General features: G+C 41.5%; 1 protein-coding gene across 5 annotated transcripts in view; it reads right to left on the reverse strand.

Annotated features, from left to right (window-relative positions):
* Positions 1-21,062, reverse strand: part of CRB1 (crumbs cell polarity complex component 1) — a 1,156,197-nt gene that overhangs the window by 558,097 nt on the left and 577,038 nt on the right. For all 5 annotated transcript variants that reach the window (XM_069641514.1, XM_069641517.1, XM_069641513.1 and 2 more), the window contains exon 4: positions 12,492-12,631. In XM_069641514.1, the coding sequence (XP_069497615.1) occupies positions 12,492-12,631 (140 nt within the window). The remainder of the gene's footprint in view (positions 1-12,491; positions 12,632-21,062) is intronic.

The following is a 21,062-nucleotide window of genomic DNA, read 5'->3' on the forward strand; positions in this document are numbered from 1 at the left end:
ATGAAGGTTAACAAAGGATAAATGCTCAATGGCAATGGATTGTATTGTGGTGGGTTGAGGGTAAATCAACTTGATTCAATCAATTCAGTTTAATAGACAACTGGTGGAAAAGTCTACCTTAATAATAGTCATTGACCCTGTGGACCCCCAGAGCTTGCAGGCTTTAGCTCCAAACATGCAACCCAGAAGAGTGAGTAGAGGCCACAGCAAGGGTCAAAATCGACAATTCTGATGCAGCTGCAAAGACAAGACAGAACTAAAAGGCCAGCAATGGTTGACAGAAATGCCACTAAAGGGGTCATGCAGGTTGGTGAATTTGGAGACTATTCCAAAGCCACGAGGAGATAGGGGATGGAGAAAGAAGCAGTCCCCAAATGACCCATGTTAACAGGACCCATTGGTGAGGAAAGTAGTTGTTGTAATGGATACAAATGAATCCCAAGATCAACACATTCTATCAGCACCCAGTCTTAACAATAGCATATGATAGGGTGCTTTATAATAGCCAGTCAGTATCAATTTGTTAACCATTTTTGGAAAGATTGCTATTGCTGGGGACCTTGTCTGCAAGATTGCCATTAGTTCGATGGATCTATTCTGTGCAATAAGCCTCTTCCATATTGAAAATAGTTTTTATTTTCTCACCCTTTTCTTGATTATTTTAAAATGTTTTTGTGACTTGTGCTTGTTTAGATAGAAATTCCACTTGAATGTAAAAGAGTTATGAAAATGTGTCAAGATTATAAAAATGCAAAAGTGAAGGCCATATGCATAAGCTAAGAATCCTGATAAAGCAGGTGCATATGGAATGATAAGCGAAAAAGCCTTACAATTTGAAACAGTTTGTCTCACCAATTAGATAAAAAAGAAAGATAGACTCTTACCCTGAGGTACCAAGCGAGTGATAGGAGAGGAGGTAGCGGCGAGAGAGAGGGGTATGTATATGACCAGAGACAGTGCCATATGCATAGCACAATCTCCAAATAAAAAGCAATGACCCAAATCGCAACAGTGAGGCATTGGTCATTGACAATCAAAGAAAAGTGTTCCCACTGCATACATCACATTTATTTAAATATCACATTTTATGATTCACCAGGGCTGACATTTAGAAATGATATAAATGTCGCAGAAAATAGACATGGGACTCAAATCTCAGAAGAAGTTAGTTTGATAAATGTGTTCCCCCAGCACTGCAGAGGGAGCACATACATGGACATCACACCATCCCCAAGCAATCAATGACAGTTATCCTGTCCCTTTATCCACAACCTGTGTAGGTGTTCAGTACATTGACTTCTGTATAATGAGTGAAAGATTCTGTAACTAAGGAGGATGTCAGTCTTCTCAATTAGCAGAATGGTCTTCTATGCAAAGCCAGGCAAACGTAGACTTGCAGGACACATCTACAAATTTAGGCAGATAATCAGAACAGATGTGAACCTTTAATACAATGAAGACTCACATTCTCTATCATCATGCAAAGAAAAAGCAGTTGTTTGTGCAACACAGGCATTCTTTTGGTGGTGTAAGCATATTTCTAATTTACTTTGCGAAGCCAGCAGAATACAAAACATGCCAGTAAAGATAGCATTAGTTGGCGCGTTTTATCTTTCTATCCTGTCTGCAAGCATATCATTCAAAATGGAGTCTTTCCCTGAGCTATATCAGGCCTAGTACTAAATATAGAGGATTATTCTTTCTCAAATTAGCGTACTTCTTCCAATTATGTTTAGATTCACACATATTTTCATTTTCCATCAACATTCTTTGAGACATTGATTTGCATATAGCTACAATGTTTTTCCACATTTTCCCCTATGTGTGGCTGATTAACACTAGCCTCACATATTTAAACACCTTGAATAAACAATTCCAGAAACCAGGTTCATTCTTAAGCATCTATTCAGTTGCCTGAAGTCTCGATTTATTAACAACTTTCTTTTCCAGACATTTCATAATGCATCTGATTAGCAATCACAAGCAATGTATTCACAAATAATTAGCACCAACCAACAGGGCCCCGTGGATTATAGAAGCTCCTAAAGACCCAATAGAATTGGCCAGCCAGTATCAAACTGAGTATCCTGTATTAGTACTGTCTGTGTGAAATATACCCAGATATTTTCTAATATGAGTGACAATATCTGAAAGGTTGGCTTCATAGTTTGGGAAGCACGTACAGCATTCTGGGTTACGGGATGGAGGCCGAGCTGGGTGGGCCAGGTTTGTGATCAGGTGGGCCCAATTTCCAGTGGGTGTAGGAGTACCCTAAACAAAGTACTGACATTAATCTAGATTTCCCAAATCCGTGATTCCGTAAAAAATGTCTTCCCAGATACAGAAAAATGCATTTGCACAGCTCTATAAAATACAGTACAAAGCAAAAGAGAATCAAGGATAATATTGTTACAACATCACTCTACCTATATTCCCTTGACATCTGTTCTCCCCTTTCTATTATATCCACTTCTCCTTCACCTTTCACCCCCCGGTCACCTTCCATCATCTCCCCCTGACCACCATTCCCATGTATCTCCAATCCAAACTACCCCCAAAAACCCTCACCATGTCTTTCTTGGCCTGGCTGTGGAGAATCAAGGGTGATGCTTCCTCCTCTGGGAGGCTGAGGAGCAAGACACCAGTGTTTGTTCCATCTCAGATGGTGTGCTCTCAACAATGCCTCCCTGAACACTGTGGCTACTATCAGTAAGCCTTGGAGGAGGTACTTATGGTTCCGCCACTTTGTTGTGAAACACAGCCCCATCCCTCCAGTATACTGAAGCAAAGAATGGGACGTTTTGTTTCTTACAACATTTTATTTTGAAGCACAATTTCTTTTTTTGTTGCATTTTTGCAAAACAATTGAATTCAGTTGAGTGCACAAAAGAGTGCTAGCATGCAGGAATGAGAGCCAGAGTGGGAAACGTGGGGCCAAGAGGCCAATGGTGAAGGTTGAGGGTTTTCTGTCTTCCTGGTAACACTCCCGGTGGGGCTTGGCGGAGAGTAGGGGCCCTTGCTCCCCTGCCACTTCCCTATTCTTCATTGTCTGCTACACACTGTTTACTTACTGGTTATTATATGCAATTGTCCATTAGGGCTTTTTGTTTGATGTGTTTACTTTGATTTCCTATTGAATTTAACAATTTTGCTCAATAAATATGGCCTGATATTTTCAAAGAAAGATGTGTGTGTGTGTGTGTGTGTTTGTTTTTTCTTGGCATTGTGATTAAATGATTTGCCCAGGATCACACACTTTGATTAAGTGGTAAAGCCAGAATTTGAGCCTATCTGAAATTTTGATACTTGACCACGCATCTTCCAAGCTCAAATTGGTACAAATATGTGTTGAAGTTTGGTTTTGAATACCTAAAATAATACTCAATTTTACATGGATTACTTTAAAAAGTCACATGATAAACCAACCTGACAATGTATGCATCATTGCGGAAATGTGTTGATGAAAAACAGTAAGGGAGTCATTTTGTCTTGAACCCTAAATTGCACAGAGGGGACCACTTGTGTTTGCAGTTTTCTTTTTGCAAAAGGGTGCCTCCATGCAATTTTAACTGCTTCCACCAAGTCCTGGAAAAGTAAAGAATAAAACATTGGCAAATATCTCCTTTTTTCTTCATTTTTCTACTACGTGTATGGAAAAGTGTAAATCCCTCCCACAATGAATGATTGTGGAAGCCATCCACAATGGTTTCTTTTGGAATCTGTCTGCTTTTACCAGGTGTAAAAGTCAGTCAACATAAAAACACATGCTGGTGAAAAACCCGTCGGATTGGGCAGGGGGACCTGTAAGAGCAGGCAAACTTGTTAAGTCCGATCTGCTTTCCAACTTCGACTGCCAAATCATACAAAATCCTCCAGTGCATACAATGTTTTGATAAATGCCTTTAGCACCACTTTTCCACTCTGCTTGACTTGGAAAATGACACCTTATGATTGTAGCTATATTTTCCTCATCCTGAATGGCAGCCTACAAGCTCCAGCATAGAAATTAATGAGAATTTACAAAAAATCTCATACACGGTCATTGTTTCACACAGCTTGTTCTGTATCACCTTCATTTCTAAACACACAACAATCGCACCTTACATAATTTAAAGAATTAATTTAAAGAATGAATAATTTAAAGCAATGATCACTGCCAGTTACCTTTTTCCATTCTAATCACTTCCTGTTGTAAATAATCTGGCTCTGAAATGCATTAAAAAGATAAGACCTCACTGGGAGGACCTTTACTGGGGAGAGAGGCAACGCAATGAGAAGGGGTGTGGCCATTTGTCCCTTGTCCAAATGTGAAATCCACCTCTGATTGCACTCTTTAGGAAATATTTAAATACTGTATTTTTGTTTTAAAAGATGTCAATATTTTATATTTTGCCAGCAACATTATAGGAAACGCCCGTGCTCTTGTGTTATTTTCCAAGTGTTCATGATTAATTTTCTGAGAGGCAAAGGTTTAGTCGGGGGTGGGAGAAATCCTCCCATCCCCCTCCAACAATCACTGATGGAGTCACTCAGCAAATAATGTCTATTTCTGGCACTGCCTAAACACCCAGCATGCAGGATTTTCATCATACTTTCAAACAAGACCCACAATACACCTGATGTATTCTTTTTGCATACAAACACTGTTAAGTTAATCAAACAGTATGATGTTATCAATTCAGTACTTATCAGTTTGAATCATGAAAAGTCTTGGGAGTTCAGGCAACTCTTCCAAACAGAAAAAGATACATTAGACACAGGTTTGGAACCCCACTGGTAAGTAAGCTTGAAAAGAAGATCTGAAAGTGGTCCATACTTGCCATCCTAGCCTTGTCATTTTCAGGTAGGGCTTTGTTGGATCAACTCAGTGAGGTACAGCTTGATTCCCTAGGCATAGCAAACAAGACACCCACATCCGGCATACACACCTTTACTTAGGGAGACAAACTGAAAGCAAAATGCATTGGTAAAGCCAACAGCTTGGGGTTTTGATTAGGCATGTATAGGCATTTGCCAGTCACTGCCATAAGGGTAACACCTGGCCATAATATGGCAACAGCTGGGAAACTTTGTGAATACTTGGGCATATGATGTCTGGCAAAAGTCGATCTAATACCTAGATGCAAGCCAAAACTGTTGGCTTTGCAAATGCTTGTTTTAGACAGGACTCCAGTGCAAGGAACAGAGGCATTGACACAGACATCTATACATATATAAAATGGAAAATCTGTTTGTTTGTTCCTCATACAATTCCACACTTTTCAGCCAATCTACACCATATTTTGCACAGTTACCTGTTAGGGCTCTCCAGACGTCACTGGCTACATTTCATGTGGGAACTCCACCCCATTCCCTGGATTTAAGCCTCTGCACACTTGAGACGGTTGGCTGGAAGCAGCAAAACATCAAAGTGGTTGCAGAAGGACCAGGCAGCGCAAATTTCAAGTGTCTGGACGCGAGGAACAGAAGTTCAAGGTCAATCAAGTTTCCACGCCCTAGGATGCACGGTTTCTGAGATATATGCACCGCAACGTGCAAAACATCAATGTGGTCATAGAAGGACCGCATTTAACCATTTCGAAGCCAGGAACAAAACATGAAGGCTCAAAACCCACGTTTTAAGGCCATAAAACGCTCCGTTTCCAAAATATCTGCACCACAATCCACTGCAACATACTGCACCACGCCAGGGTGAGGCGACAGGTGGGGAGAGCACACAGAAGGTCCCATTATGCTGCTCCCTTCCATATCTGCTCCTCAATTGTCAACAATTGAATACAGTGTTATCATGTCTGTCTACAGAACCCATGCGAAGTACGGGCGCCATTTGCTCGTTATTTATAAAATCAACTGGCTGAAGACACACATTAAGAGATTTGTCTCACACCAGGAGATCATTTACAGAGGCAATTAAGTAATTAAACACTCAAAAGAATGCTTAGAAACACTGGCGGGTCCTTTACAGCACAAAGATTGGTGTTACTTTGTGATAGAACTTGCACAGAGAGTTCCCAAAGGGTACATTTTGGCAGTGAGGGGCAGGTAGCTGGTAGTAATGTCATAGGCATTCACATAGCTATTGCCAGAGGTTGAAGTGGGTGGCAGCGGTCAGGAGCGGTGCTCCTATACTTTAGATTTTTCAGTTTTACTGTTCCTATACGGTTTAGTTTTAAAATAAAAGTGCAGGAAGAAGTTGAAGCTTGCACTTCAGTGCACTGCACTGAACATTCCCTTAAATAATAGGTATGTTTGTTTGGGGATTTGGACTGTGTGTGGGAGGGGGTGTAGCGATGGGGTTTGTGGAGAGTGGGGGAGACCGGCAGGGAACATAACTCCACTACTTCTTTTCGTACACTTCGACTACTGGCTATTGCTAGTCATTGAGTGGGTAAATCACCAAAAACGCCCATAGGATGTGTGCTTCTCCTCACATCCTATCTCTATCCTATCTGTGTTCCACTGCAAGAGTTCTGACTTATACCTAGTAGGAAAAACTAAAAAAGGATAAATGTTTGTCACTGAATCAATCATAACCACCGATATTGCTCTGGTCAGCCTTCCATAACATTGTCTGCAAATCAGCCTTGGCTCTGCCTTTAATGTGAGCAGCCCTGCCTAAACTGCTAGACTGCTCGACCACAGGGCCAAAAATTGCCTGTGATTGCTTGTGTTCCCGTGCAGAGCGTTCATGGCCTAACAACTGAGACTAATCTGCGCCTTTTTGTGATAGGACCAAGAGTCATTTGCTAATGGCTTGTCCCCTTCTGTAATGGCACAGAAATACAAAAAAATGATAGCATGAAATGTTGTGCAAATACATGACAGTGGTAGTGTTTAATGTTTACCACACACCATGGGTAATAATAAGCAGCGCTCAGATGCCTGAGTGTTTGTAGCGCTATATAAAAGAAAACGTATTATTATTATTATTATTATTATTATTATTATTATTAATTCAAAGTCTTGCATCCATCACTTTTTCACTATACGGCTCTCCCCTCCAGAATTACATTTTTGTTACTACCAACCTTATTTTTTTGATTATTCTCAAGTAGTTAATGCAGCAGAATATATTTGTAAGAGTCCTCAGTCAGTTGATGCACCTTCTGCAGAAATCTATGTGCGATCAACATCACCTGCCATTTATTGTTTGACATAGTTAACCTTTGTATTAAGCATGATGTGAACAAATGCTATATTCCTACAAAGAATAAGCATACTTTAAATTACAGAAACCAACTTTGTGACTTTAGGCTTGAGAAAATAGTTGTATGCACCCTTCTTGCGTAAGTGCTACCTCACTTAGAGGTGTGAATGGCCCTTCATCTCCCTGGTCATTTGTGCTTTCATGGCTATGGGGTATAGATCATTGTCCAGGACAAGCAAACTAATCCTGGCCAGGCCTCCTTCAGTGCAGCCCATTAGAATGACAATCTCTCTGCATTGCCACATGTTTAAAGGGAAATGCTGCCGCCCCCCCCCCCCAAAATCCCCCCAATGCCTCCACTCCCTCAGGTCCAACTTGCAATGCCTCCTTTCTAGGGGGGCAGGGGATAACCTGAGGGCGGGACCTGGCCCCCCAGGATCCCCTGCTGGAGCCGAGCCTGCACTTGGGTTTAGATCACTCTCCCGACCCATCACATCTAGCTGTATATTTTCGATCAACCACAATACCATGGCCACTGACTGCTCGGTCCGGCAATGGGGGCTGACATGCAGACACCATTGAAAGCACTGCACAGAAGAGGTTTAAAGATGCAGAAACCTGGTGCAGAGTAGCGACATGGAGGGCCTGAAACAGACTCGCCGATAGCCTGCTGGTGTATTTTTATTGGCACGCTTCCTGTGGAGCGCCTGGGTGAAGAAGAGGTGATATCCCTTGAGGGATCATTACCCCAAGGAGAGCCTGGTTCCATAGGCTGTGATTGGCAAAGGGAGGCTCTAAGCTGCTAGGTCCGGAGCTGCGAAGCAGGGTAGGCACTGAGCGCCATTCTGCTCTAACTTGACCTGGATATGGGCACCACAGTGAAGGGGCTGCAGAGACACATCCATGCCTATACCAGTGGTTTGAGGATCAGAGAAATTGGCTGCTGAGAGTAACTGGCAGGTGGCTAGAAGGTGCTGTTGATGTTTTCCCTAAATCGGTGGCGTGGCGGCAGTCCGGCGTCTGTCTGGTGATGGCGTATGCACTAAGGCTAAAACATCGCCTGCAAAAGAACTGTTAGATCTGCAACACTTTACCTTTCAAAAGCAATCAAAGTCATCCCCCATAATGGGATCCACTTCAAATCAATGCATGGATACAGAGCCTCATGTTACACTGCCAGGAATTATAGCAGAATTGAAATTGGGTCATGCAGATCTGGGCTCAAACATTGAAAATGTGGCAGCAAGGGTAGATACTGTCCAAAACAAGCTTGCTAACCTTGCTGCCAGTCCTATTGAAGCAGAGAAAAGGACGGCATCTGCCCAAGTGGATTTAACCAAAACAACTAAGAGTATTGATAATGCTAGGCAAGGTATTACAATGCTTACAGAGCAAGGGGAAGATTTAGGGAGTCGGTTGCTGCAATATATGCCCACTAGACATGAAAGAAGGAGTTCAGACAGGAAGACAAAGCTTTTCCTTGAGTCTTTGCAGCTGCTGCCCGGAGAGCCAGTTCCTGCGCATTTTGCTGTGCAAAGAGCGCACAGATCGATGGGGCTGAGCCCAAAAAGTACAAGTATGGTGACTATGCAGTTAAGTCACTGAATTATGGAGACCAAGAGAAAAATACTATGATCAGCCATAGATCTTGGAATTGTGCAAAATGAGAATGCCACTTTGATATTTTCCACTTATTTTAGCCCAGGAGTACAGAAGGGACGTAAACAGTTTGAGAATGATAACAAAAGGAATATCCAATATTCATTACAGGTGATGGGAAGACCCTTTTCTACACTTATTCTGAAGAAGCCATGCAATTAGTGGAAACCCTTTCCGGGAGTTTGTCCTCCACCTGATTGGTATGGGGCAGATCATAGATACAGGATGATGGAAATACCAATGTGTGCCAATGCAATTTTGGGCACACACCTTCAGTTCGATGTGGCCGAACCTGACTAGGACTGGTATTGCTTAATTCTATCTTCAAGTACCACAGGTGCCTCGTCTGATCCTGGTTTCACCAATATTTTAAATAACTATTTATTTACTTTTTGATATATTTTAGACACTCTGCTGCATTTGTTCAAGAATACTATACCTGTACGTGTTCCCTAAACGAAAATTGCACAATTAGAAGAATTGTCCATGTGCTCTGAGTTGTATTACTTTATTACTGGAGGTATGTTCGACGGAAACGCTGGAACAAACGGTTAACATGCTGAGCGCTTCAACTCCAAACCTAAGGTGGTGAAACAAAAAAACAGATGCGAAACCAAAACACGATAGATTGATGGGTCGAGTACCTCCAGTAATACACGAAAGGAATTTATAGCACATTGGTTGAAAAAAAGAGAGATTTTGCTAATGTATTGGGTCGTTTACAAGACATACAACAAAGGAAACATACCATTTCTTACAAGAAAATATAAGAAAGACAGTACAACTAGCCCTGAAGCTCACCATTAGGCCCACGATGGTGTATATGGACCGCTGAATGATACACGTGTCGGCTGTTTTAGGAGCATAACTATATAAAATATGCAATACAATAAGGTGTAGGAGGTTCTAGAAGTACAAATACAAAACAATGATTGCAATAACGTGGAGGCTGTTCTAGCCTTATAAATATAAAAACAAATGACTGCGGCGTGCATGATATGTAGGCTGTAATTATGAAATGATTTAAAAATCAAGTCAATGTTATGCCTTCTGTAAAAGTTATCCAAGAAAGAATTGATAACAGGTAAAGCTGGTGCTTTGGTACATGCATATGGAGACATTGTAGGTTATATGAATCAAGTTGATGATGTGAGAAATGGGTTGTTCATTAAAAACGTTGATGTAATAGTTCTTGCGAACATGAAAACGAATTAAGTTGATACAGTAGTTTCTGAAAAAGTGACGACATTAAAAATGTAATGAAAAAATGTAATGAAACCTCGGCACACAAGGGCAAATCTTGGAATTGAGCAATCGCTTAGTTCTATGAATGCAAGTAATATCATGGCTGTGGTACTGAAAACTGGTGAAAGAGAGTTTAGAAGATGCCCAGTCATATTTTTGATGCAGTGGCTGGGTGTGGGCTGGTTATATCCTATAGTCCCTCTTCATGGGGACCTTTAGTGACCTTTAATGTATTTCATGGATGTTGGACCTTAGGCTCCAGGGAGTTTGGGAGCCTAGTGTGGGTGAGATCGTGGGGGTGGGGGTGTTATTGTTGTGCAGTGGGGAAATGAAAGTGAAGAAGGCTTTAGAAATGATGAGGCCAGGGGGTAAACCTGCTTCTGATTCTGTGCATCAGGTCACTGTGCAGGGGTGGGGGTGAGTATGAAGCAGAAGTATAGTGCTGAAATGAGTGGAGATGACAGAACAATATTATCATGACATGTTTGAGGCTTGAATGATGGTAAGAAAGTCGAAAGACATTAGCCTATGCTGTGAGACTCGGAGGGGAAAAGACAGTAAATAAACAGGCAACATGCAGACAAATGATCACAAACCACAGAGATTGAAAGGAGGAGGAGCTACAAAGAGGGGGAGGGGTGTGAAGAAGCAATCATAGGAGCAGGCAATAAAACAGGGGAGAAGGCAGCACAAAAACAGAAAACAATTCACAAATAAGGCAGGAGGCTATTTCTGGATCCGGTTTGGTAGACGGTGTAGAAAAATAGGGCTACTAAGAGGGGGGGGAATGTGTGTGAGAAAACTAGTGCCCACTGTGCCTGCCCCTGAAATCGGCTGGTGGAGTGTGAGCAGCTCCTAGATAGTGCAGGCTGCCCTATAGGTCATCAGCATGACCCGAAACGATGACATCACCTGACTGGGACATTAAAAGTCTGGATAGTACTAACATGAGAGGCGCCTGCACTTTCCAAGTTCAAATCCTTCGGAAGGGCCAAATCCTTTCATCCTTCTGATGTTCATAAATGAAGTATCATATATCAGGGGTAATATCAGTTGTTACTACACACTTAGAAGCTGGAGGAATCTAGCATGAAGCACTACATAAGAACACAAATTATCATATGGAAAGGTTGGAAGAGACAGAAGGCAAAGTAAGAGGATGATGTTGTTAGTGATAGTTTGGATGCATGTAGACTCAGCACAGCAGGATCATAGAGGAGTGCTGATCAATGGGCAGCAATTCATTGATGCCTGTGAAAGCAGGCAACTTTGTGTGAGGGCAGTTTCTTAGTCCTCACAGGCCTGGAAAACTCTTAAAAATGCAACTAGAACTGCAGGGTGAGTTCCTTCGTTTACATGCTCGACCTATGAAAATTGCACAGTGATTGGTGACAAAAAATTGACCAGTGTTTTCTGTAAAATAATACATGTTACCATAAGCACACTTCATATTTGGCATAATGCTGCCACCCAGATGCCAGCCATGCATAGTACAACAAATGTTCCATTTACTTCCAACAGTAATGTCAAACAAAAGTTTCAAGCCTCCCCCTACTCACCAGCAAGGTCGAGGAACAAGCAAATGTTAATCTCCTAGACTATGCGAGTGGGTGAGTAGATTTATGTGAGCCCTGACTCTGTATGCAGTACTAGGAATGGTAGAGGAGTGGGTGATGTGTTCGTGATATGTGTAAGTAGTCCCTTGAAGCATGAAGGCTTATTTGCTAGGTTATGTTTTACTGCCCCAAGCAAACACCATGACTTTAATTCCAAGACTGCCAAATCCAACTGTTTGAGATCCCAGATGGAAGCGTTGACTGCGTATACATTGATTGTTGTAGTAACATAAAGGGCAAGAATTAGAGGGGCAGGTGGAGGGCCCGCCCATCAGTAGACCATACTTAGCTGGCCCCATACAGAGTGGTGGGTTCAAAGTGAATGCGGTGAGAATGGAAGTTTAGAAGCATTGAATGTGCAAAATGTCCATATCAAGAGTAGATCTGAACATGAACTTACTTAACTGAAAGTCTGAGGGAAGCAAAGACAGATAGAGCAATTGAAGAACTGCTATAGTTTTAATAGAGCACAGAAACAGTTAAAGCTGATGAAACTCATCTGATGAGGATCATGGTTGTGATTGTACACATAGGCATACATTAATATACAATCAGAGGTCTAGAAGGTTGAACAGGTGTGCAAGAGACCAACGTTTCTGACGTACTATGCAGTGGCATTGTTCAAACAACACTATCCAAGAATACAAGTACAGTCCATCATTAATGCATCTTGCAAACATCAAAGGTAGCGCAAAGGCACAAGTATCTACCAAAGTTAACAGGGCTATTTTAATCAAACTACAGAAAAAGGTAGTAGCATCAGAATTTGAAATAGAAATATTATGTACTTTAACAATATACATTTTTAAGAGTTTTAAAACTACCTGGCCAGCACTGACATGTGTAACTCCCATCCGTGTCATGACAGGTAGCATGGTGATGGCAGGGCTGGGACCAACAAAGTGGAATTGGGTTCTCACAGTGCAAACCCATGAATTCTGTACTTGAACAGTTGCAGCTGTAGCTGAAAACAAAACACATATGTTACTAAGTCTCACAAACTGATCTCAGATGACTACCAAATGCCTTAAATCAGTGACTATGCATCACATGCAATATCTTTTTGTAAAGCCTTAGACATTGTTCTGATTCTGTTAAGACATGAGTTGAGCAAGACTTGAATCAGCATGTGTCTGCTGTGCGTGTGCATCGAATGGTTTTTCAAGTTCTGTGAGGGGTTTTAATATAGTCGGAGAGTCCCCATGCTCATTGCCATCTGTCACTGTTGGTGGTCTCTATGAGTGAGACATTTCTTCTGGTTTAGGTTGAGCCCAGGGAAGTCCGTATGAGGATGTAGTGTTGCCACTTCCGCGCCTCTTAAAGTGGGCAGTGAGTTTTAGTAGGTGACACAGGGTGATCAGGCATTGGGCCTTCACTACTCCTTATGATCTGTTTGTGCAAGTTTGTTTGTATGCGCAATAACCAAGAGTGGTTTCAGTGGATCAGGATGAAGAGGCTTGGGCTCATTTGTTACTCCTTTGTGTCAATGCGAGATGGCCAAGTTTGTAGTATGCACGACTCTGATTGTGAGTGTGTGTGACAGGACTGTTCCTGAGTTTATGTTTGTAGGTTATATTGGGTGGCCAGAATAGTGTCAAGATGAGAATGGAAGGCGTGTTCAGGATGAGTGTGAAAGGGGTTTATGGTCTTTGCATCAAAAATTATCCATCAAATTTAAAATCCATTCTAAAAAATCCAACGAAAAATAAATTCATCAAAATGCTATCTTTTGAATTAAAAGTACATATCCATCGAAACGTGTCCATCGAAAAAAGGAATGGACAGGTTTGGAAGTATATGTACTTTTAAATGTAAAAGATAGCATTTCGATGCATTTATTTTTCACGTTATAACGTTACATGGAGCTGTCCAGTCCTGAAATCTTTTAAGTATTTCGGCACTGGTCAGCTTCATGTAACGTTTTAGTGCTTATTGTTTATTGGGGGGGGTTCCTCCCAACCCCCAAGGGCACCCCCATAACTTTAACCCTAACCCTAACCCAAGGGCACCCCCTAACTCTAACCCTAACTCTAACCCTAACCCTAACCCTGGCCCTGGACCCTACCCCCACCATAACCCTAATGCCAACCCTAACCCCAACTCTAACCCTAACCTTAACCCTTACCCCACCCCTTACTCTAAGCCCTAACCCTAAATCTAACCCTAGCCCTCACCCTAACCCCAAATCTAACCCTAACCCTAATTATCCATCGAAATTCATTCAATGAATATGCTTTTCAATGGAAAAGCAATTCAATGAATACATTTCGATGGATAAACATTCGATGGATAGGAATTTGATGGAAAGACCAGATACCTGTTGAAGGTGGGTGGAGCATTCTGGTGGAATCCAGGAGTGGAGTTGAGGAGGGACATATAGGTTGGGAGAATGTAAGTGACTGTGCGGGGGAGGGAAAAGAAGCATATGGTGGATGGATTTATGGTGGAGAGTTGCATAATGATAGCATTGTGGATTATGTAGTTGTGGATTATGATGGAGTAGGTGGGAAGATGGTGGGTGGAACATGATTGTGGAGTTGAACTGAGATAGAGTGTGAATAGAATGTGGGTGGAGAGAGATGTTGGTTGGCAGATGAGAGTGGAGCTGGTAAATACAGTTAGGTTAGAAAGGAAGATGGAATTGGAAGTGATAGAACAATGGAAGTGAAAGTGGATTTCCAAAGTGATTTTGGAGTTGCAAATCATGACAAGAGTTGAAAATGGTGGTTGAGCTCAGAATAACGCTGAAACTCCAAATTATTATGTAGCAGAAAATGACTCAGGAGAGAGAGATGGCATGGGGGGTGTAAAAGCAATGTGGATACTGATGGTGTCATGGACAAGATTACAGTGTGATATAATGGGCTGGGGATTGAGACTGACGAGGACATTGGTGATGGAACAGAGGCAAATGTTATGCAGTTTTTCAGGCTAAGAAAGATGTGAGGGACATTATGGAGCCGTTTGGCCACAGGTAGTTAAACAAGACATTGGGAGTGCAGCCGGGGGCAACAGGGCACAGGATGATGGTGCCAAAGACACTGCCAGAGTAATAGTGGCACCACTGTTGTAGTCCTATATGGTGTGAGCTAGGGAGAGTTCAAAAGCAGTGTGAGTACAGAGGAAAGAAATGTTGACACTGGGCAGAGGTGCAGACAATAACTGTTCTTATTCAATGGAATAAAGAGAGAGACCAACGTAAGTGCTGCAGAAGGGAAGGTTCCTGTTCCAGGGGATGAATCCTGTCCTCAAGCCAATCTGCAGAAGTGAACCTGATGATGACTGGGACTCCTCTGGGTACACGTGAGGTTTTCTTATGGCTTCATGCCTCTAAAGATTAACCAAAAGTGAGTGTGAGATTTCCCCAAAGGAACGGACATATGCTTGCTATATCTATTTTCTTGCTAAGGTGCAAAAAGGGGTGGTTTGGAAAGGTGTTACCACAATACATTGATTGAAATGGGAAATAAATAATGCAATCTCACTGCATGTAAAATTAAGTGAGATGTCAATTCAATCCAATTTAAAATACATTTCTGAGTTGTGTGTGCAATGGTATAGATAGCACTTCTATGCATTTTGGTGTCCCCCTCTTTAAAGCCATAATCTCATTTATTTGTACCAAAGTGTTTTCACAGAAGTAATTGTATTGGGCTGTGATATGACATCCATAGCAGAGTCTAATGGGGATCAGTTTCATAATATGTGTTCTGTGAAGACCAAAGTTACTTAAACTAAATTAGAAAATGAGACCAGGTTTAAAGGAGTAATTTATATTCCCATAAACATTGTGCAAATGTAACTCCCATAATACCCCTCATTCTAAAATTGCCCACTGAGATTCAAATACGATTTAAAGGAGGAGAGGTATCTACATGCATTTGATGCAATCTTAACCCCATTTTCTCAGGTTGGGTGGGTGGGTCAAAATAGTCTGTGCATGCTAATTTTAAAACATTACTTCCCTAACTGAAACCCTGCAGCTCCAAGATAGTGTAAGCATAGTCTAAATTGCACACACATGCTGGTAGCATAGTCTTAATTGCACATACAATTTTACGCAGATGATCTAGAACTATTGGGCTCCAACGTAAGCTTAAGAAAGTAGAAGACTATGTGGAAGCAAACAGCTTGGCTATAAACATCACTAAAACGAATGTCATGATCCTGGGAAATCATTAAAACATCGTTAAACATAAACATTCTTGGTTTTTGTACTCCTCATGAGTGGAAACAGTATACTCATTTAAATATCTGGGAGTTTTTATAAACATGAGCAGGGCCAAGACCAACACTGAAGAGGTGATCAGAACTAAGGCTAAAATGCTGGCGAACCAAGCAAGACTGCTGAATAAGAAATTCTGCTGGTTTTCGATCATCCCGTTGTTGGACTTCTATCAATTAAAAACGACGTCAGTCCTGACTTATGGAATGGAAGCACTGTTTTTTATTCGCCAGTCTATATGGGCTTAAGCTGAAGCTATTTTTTGGAAGGGAGTCATGTGCCACCCTAATTCTACTCCAATACAGATTATCAGGCAAGAGTTGGGGCTCATATCCTTAAAAACCATGGCAGAGTGAACATATTTGACCATCTTTAGGAAATGTATATTCTGGCTTCCTCTCAGCCCCTCTTTCCCTCCATAAAACAGGAAATGAAGAGGGTTGAGATACAACCCTAATAGAATGAGAGCAAAACTGTAAAGAAACTCTTGAGAGACGGTCAGTTTGTGAGGAATTTCTAAAAAATCTGACTAAGGTAAAGGGTATCCGGTGGAAATTAGATTGGATAGCAACTTTGTAGGAGGCCAACAGATAAAGAGCCTCATTACACGGTAGGCGGTAAACCATGGCTCTATTAGCGCCATGGTTCATGCCGGTAATTTACCGGTACCGCCTTGGAGGAAAGGGGAATTACCACCCTATTCCAAGGTTGGGAAGGCGGTAATTCCTCCTTCCTCCATTGCCCTTCCCCATTCCCATTTTTGCCCCATAGGGCATAATGGGAATGGGGAAGGCGCTAATTACGGTACTGCAAATTGCGGTACCGTAATTAGCTCCCTGGTCCCTTTGCGGGTTGGATTTTTAACGCCTGCAGGCGTTAAATTCCCCAACCCGCAAAGGGACCTCGTAGTAAGGCGGTAAGGATTTACCGGTACCGGTAAAATACCGGTAAACCCTTACCGCCTACCGTGTAATGAGGCCCATAGACTGTTTTACAACTTGAAAGATGAAGCAAGAGCCTGTGATACTCCACCAAAATACTTGTTTACATTTCCAAATGGCTTCTATTTGTCACACTTTATGAGAATATGAGAATATGTCTCAATTTGTACCCGACCAAGGAAGTCATGTCTGCAAGATCAGCACTAATGCCAAGAGACCTACAATGAGATTGTGTGGCTAAGCTGGATCACTGGAAACCATGGCCCATCTATTGTTATTTTGTACAGCCTTGAGAACTAAGTACTTTGCTTTTTTTTTTTTTAGGAAATCTATAGCAATTTAACACTGGCGGAATGTTGGGCTCTTCTATTGAAAGGGAAACAGACTTCTTTGGTGCTAGCTGCAGTAGCCTTCTTAGAAAATGTCTTTGAAAGGAACAATGGTGACATAGCTTAGAATATAGCTGCTGCTGTATTAAAAGTACATGACTGGTGTGGCCATGCTTGGTAAGGAATGGAGGCAATTAAAAGAGAGATGACGGCTTTAATGACATTTATTAATTACATAGTTTTGATTTTAGGATTAAGATGTGAAGGATGGAAAATAAAACCGTTTTGTAAAAAGGTTTGTAATAAGCCAATAATGAAAATAAAAAATAAAAATTTCAAAATTGCACAGACATGCTGGCAGCCCGCAGCACCACATTCATGTGAAACAGGAAACCTGAAATAGTTATTTCATTCTTGCATGTATATATGTCTTTTGGGTAAGCAACATTTTTGCATCATTTGCAAATGTAATTTCAAATATAATTTGGAAATATTTTAAAGTGAAGTCAAGGATATTGATATACTGGCCGACAAGTGCTAGCAGTGTAATTAAAGGTCTATTGTTACGCGAAAATCAATATATATAGATTTGATCATGGAAATTAGTGCATGTGTGTGAGAAATAGTGAGATTCAAGCAGGGAGGTTCATTTTGTTTTCAGTAGAAGAGCTGCCTGGTACTGTGTAACATTATGATGCTTTCCACTCCATAAAGCTGGGGACCACCTTTGCTTTGATTTCATCTTTAATTTCTTTATTTAAATAAGCAAACCTCCTGTTTCTTGCCCAGACTTGTGGGGTGGGGCTGTAGATGAGGAGGTATGAAATAGGCAATCCACCTAATGAACAACCCAAATATTAACATATTGATCGAAATACATTTTGCAGGTGAAGAGTGAGAAACATAGAAAAAGCCATGGAACTTTGCGCCACTTAGTGTCGCAGAAAGAACTTGTGGTAAGTAGGCATTGAGATCTGGTGGCATTGAGTGACTGCCCAACAGGCAAGTGCTTTCTTAGAGCTTGTAGCATTTCATCAGATTCAGTCACATGTCAGACGTTCCCACTTTGATGATATCTGCTCCAACCTATCTGCTCCTCTGGGAGGGTCCTCTTTAATGCTCGGGGGAGGGAGTGTCCTCTTTACAAATAGTGCACAGGTGGTGTCCGCTTATTCAATTTATACCATCGCCTTGTATACAGACAAACAGTGCATACATTTCTGGGTGAGCTGGAAAGAAGGATGGGAATTCACTTTCACGTAAGATACCTTGCAACTTACAAGGGGTTGCAATCTGTGTGATTCGCATTGGGCTATTGTAAATTTCAATATTCATTTTGTTCATTTCTCCCTAGCACTTTATGGAGCCTCGCATTCTGAGTAGCAATGATTTTGCATATGCAACACCCTTCCGGACATATTGTCCCTACTTTGTTTAAATCCCTTCTGGATTATGCACATTAAATAAGGGTGCTGACTAAAATAAAGAGAAATGCATACACCATGGGAGCACATGTTTAAATTGTGCTTTCATTTTTTAAGAAAAATGTATTGGTAAAGTTTGGAGCGTGATTTATTAAATAAAACAACTGTTCAGCTTCCATTACAAGTTATCCAATATACAGTCGAATACCAAATATGCTATTCGGTACACCCATAATTAAACAAGAGGCCACAAAGTTCCTGCTGCCAGTTATATGCATGTACAATTTGCAGGTGCACATTCATAAAGTAGTGCACCCTCATCTGCATGCAGATGTACCCCTCAGGGTGCCCTTTATAAGAGGGAGAGAGGGGTCCCGCATCGGACAGTTGTAAATCAACCCTCACGATCCAGTAGGGGTGCTCGCCCCCCCCTCCTAATATTTTTCAGTGCACCTGCGCATTGGTGAGGGTGCAGGGAGATGAACCTGCTGCTCTGTTAAAGAAAGCAGCGCTGCTATGGAGAGTGGCAGATGTGTTCAGGAATGGCATTCATTGTTAGCAATGGGGTACATCCTCCTAGGCTGCACTTGGTGCATTTTGTGTGCACTTCATCAGGTGAAGACCAAAAGCTTGTTGAGCCGAACCTTTATGCCAAAAGCAGCAAGACATGTATACAAGGATGTCTTTGTATAAACTGCAAGTACCTCCAAGGTGTGTGGTCACTCTTTTTAAGATTTCATACCAAAGTTAATGTTTTAATGTGTATTAAAAATGCTTTTATAATTGTGTTGACAAAGATGTACAAAATATATTTAACAGAGTAAAATGTTCACATCAAATCGCCTTGAATCAACTGGTCCTCGTATGATTTCTACTGGTCTTCAAATTTAGGGGAGGTGTTAGGACATCCTTACTGAACCTCAAAGAAAAACTCCTCATTGCTAGAGACTGAGGCAAGTTTTGGTATGTTATGTGCACGGTCTAGTAAAGCACCTTCCGAAGTCGAGTACCAATTCCGGTTGGGTGATATTGTATGTAAAATATCTGCTCTGTAAAGCGCTTTGGATTAAGGCGCTATATAAATAACACATCATTATCATGGTCGACAGGACAATTGGTCGACACCATTTGGTCGAATGCCAAATGGTCGAATTTTTTTTTTTTTTTTTACTTTTTTTTTTTTTTTTTTTTTGGGGGGGTCCCCCCCCCCACCCCCTTTTTTTTCTATTTTTTTTTTTCGACACACGAAAACCCACAAAACACATATATATATATAAAAAAAAAAAATTCGACCATTTGGCATTCGACCAAATGGTGTCGACCAAATGTCCTGTCGACCAGTTTGCTGTCGACCAATTGACTGGACACCCATTATCACACAATCCCACACCGGATCCCCACAAGTAGCCTCATAGCACTGATTCTCTAATAATCTCAAACATCGAAATAATATAAGCATTATTTAATTTCAGTTTGTACAGTTGGATTTGTATTATTACCCTTGGTGAGGAGGCAAAGAATTCCACAATCTGGAGCCAAGATGATAAAACCCCTGCCACCCCTGTGTGGCTGCATAAAGAAGTCGAAGATCTCAAATGTCTGATCAGAAAGTAGTGGGTTACTTTGGCTGCTATGTAATTAGGGGTATGGATGAAGTAGGTGTGATGCACTGCAAAATAAATATTTAAATTGATTTGCAGGGTACCGGAAGCCAATGCAATAATCTGAGAGCCAGGGTAATATTATCCCCGAGTCTTAAACCAGTAACAGCACGGATTAATGCATGCTGAATTTGCTGCAAGCAAGAAATGAGGTACAGTGAAGCCTGGGTAAACACTATTGGCATAGTCTAGGCTTGAAAGCACCAAACCTACAACTGCTGTTATTATTTCCTTTTGATCTGAATACAGGTAGACACGTTTTAGGGGATATAAAGGCTAACACCTACTTGAGTAAACAGCAGTGGCTACTGGATCATGGATAGGTTGGTGTCCAGAATCACACCCAGGTATTGTACCTGATTTTCTGGTGAAGGGCAAATACAGAGTTCCGGTGGCCAGGAGGCCAGGAGGATGCATTCCAGGTCTCCTGCTTTGTGCCAATAATAAACATTTCTTTTTTGGGGGTGGAGTGCGGGAATAATAAACATTTCTGATGGTTCACTTCCATCAGGTTTTTGCTTATCCAGCTAATAATAGTTGGTAGACAGGTTTCAGAAGTGGAGCAGAGCTGATAGGGCCAGTTTATTTCAAGATGAATCAAGTGTCACTCATAGCGTAGTTGTGAATCTCCATGCTGTGAAATCTAATCAGATCCATTAATGAAACCATATTAATGTTAAACAAGAGTGAAGTTGGGTCCACCAATGTGGTGACCCACACATAACAGGAAGGAACACCAGGAGAAAATGTGAGAAAGAGGTGGTGGAAGTCTGATCATTGAGAGATGATTCAATACATTGGTCAACCAGATATAC

Source organism: Ambystoma mexicanum, chromosome 1q (assembly GCF_040938575.1).
Source record: "Ambystoma mexicanum isolate Mex_15411 chromosome 1q, UKY_AmexF1_1, whole genome shotgun sequence".
In the NCBI taxonomy this organism is placed as follows: domain Eukaryota; kingdom Metazoa; phylum Chordata; class Amphibia; order Caudata; family Ambystomatidae; genus Ambystoma; species Ambystoma mexicanum.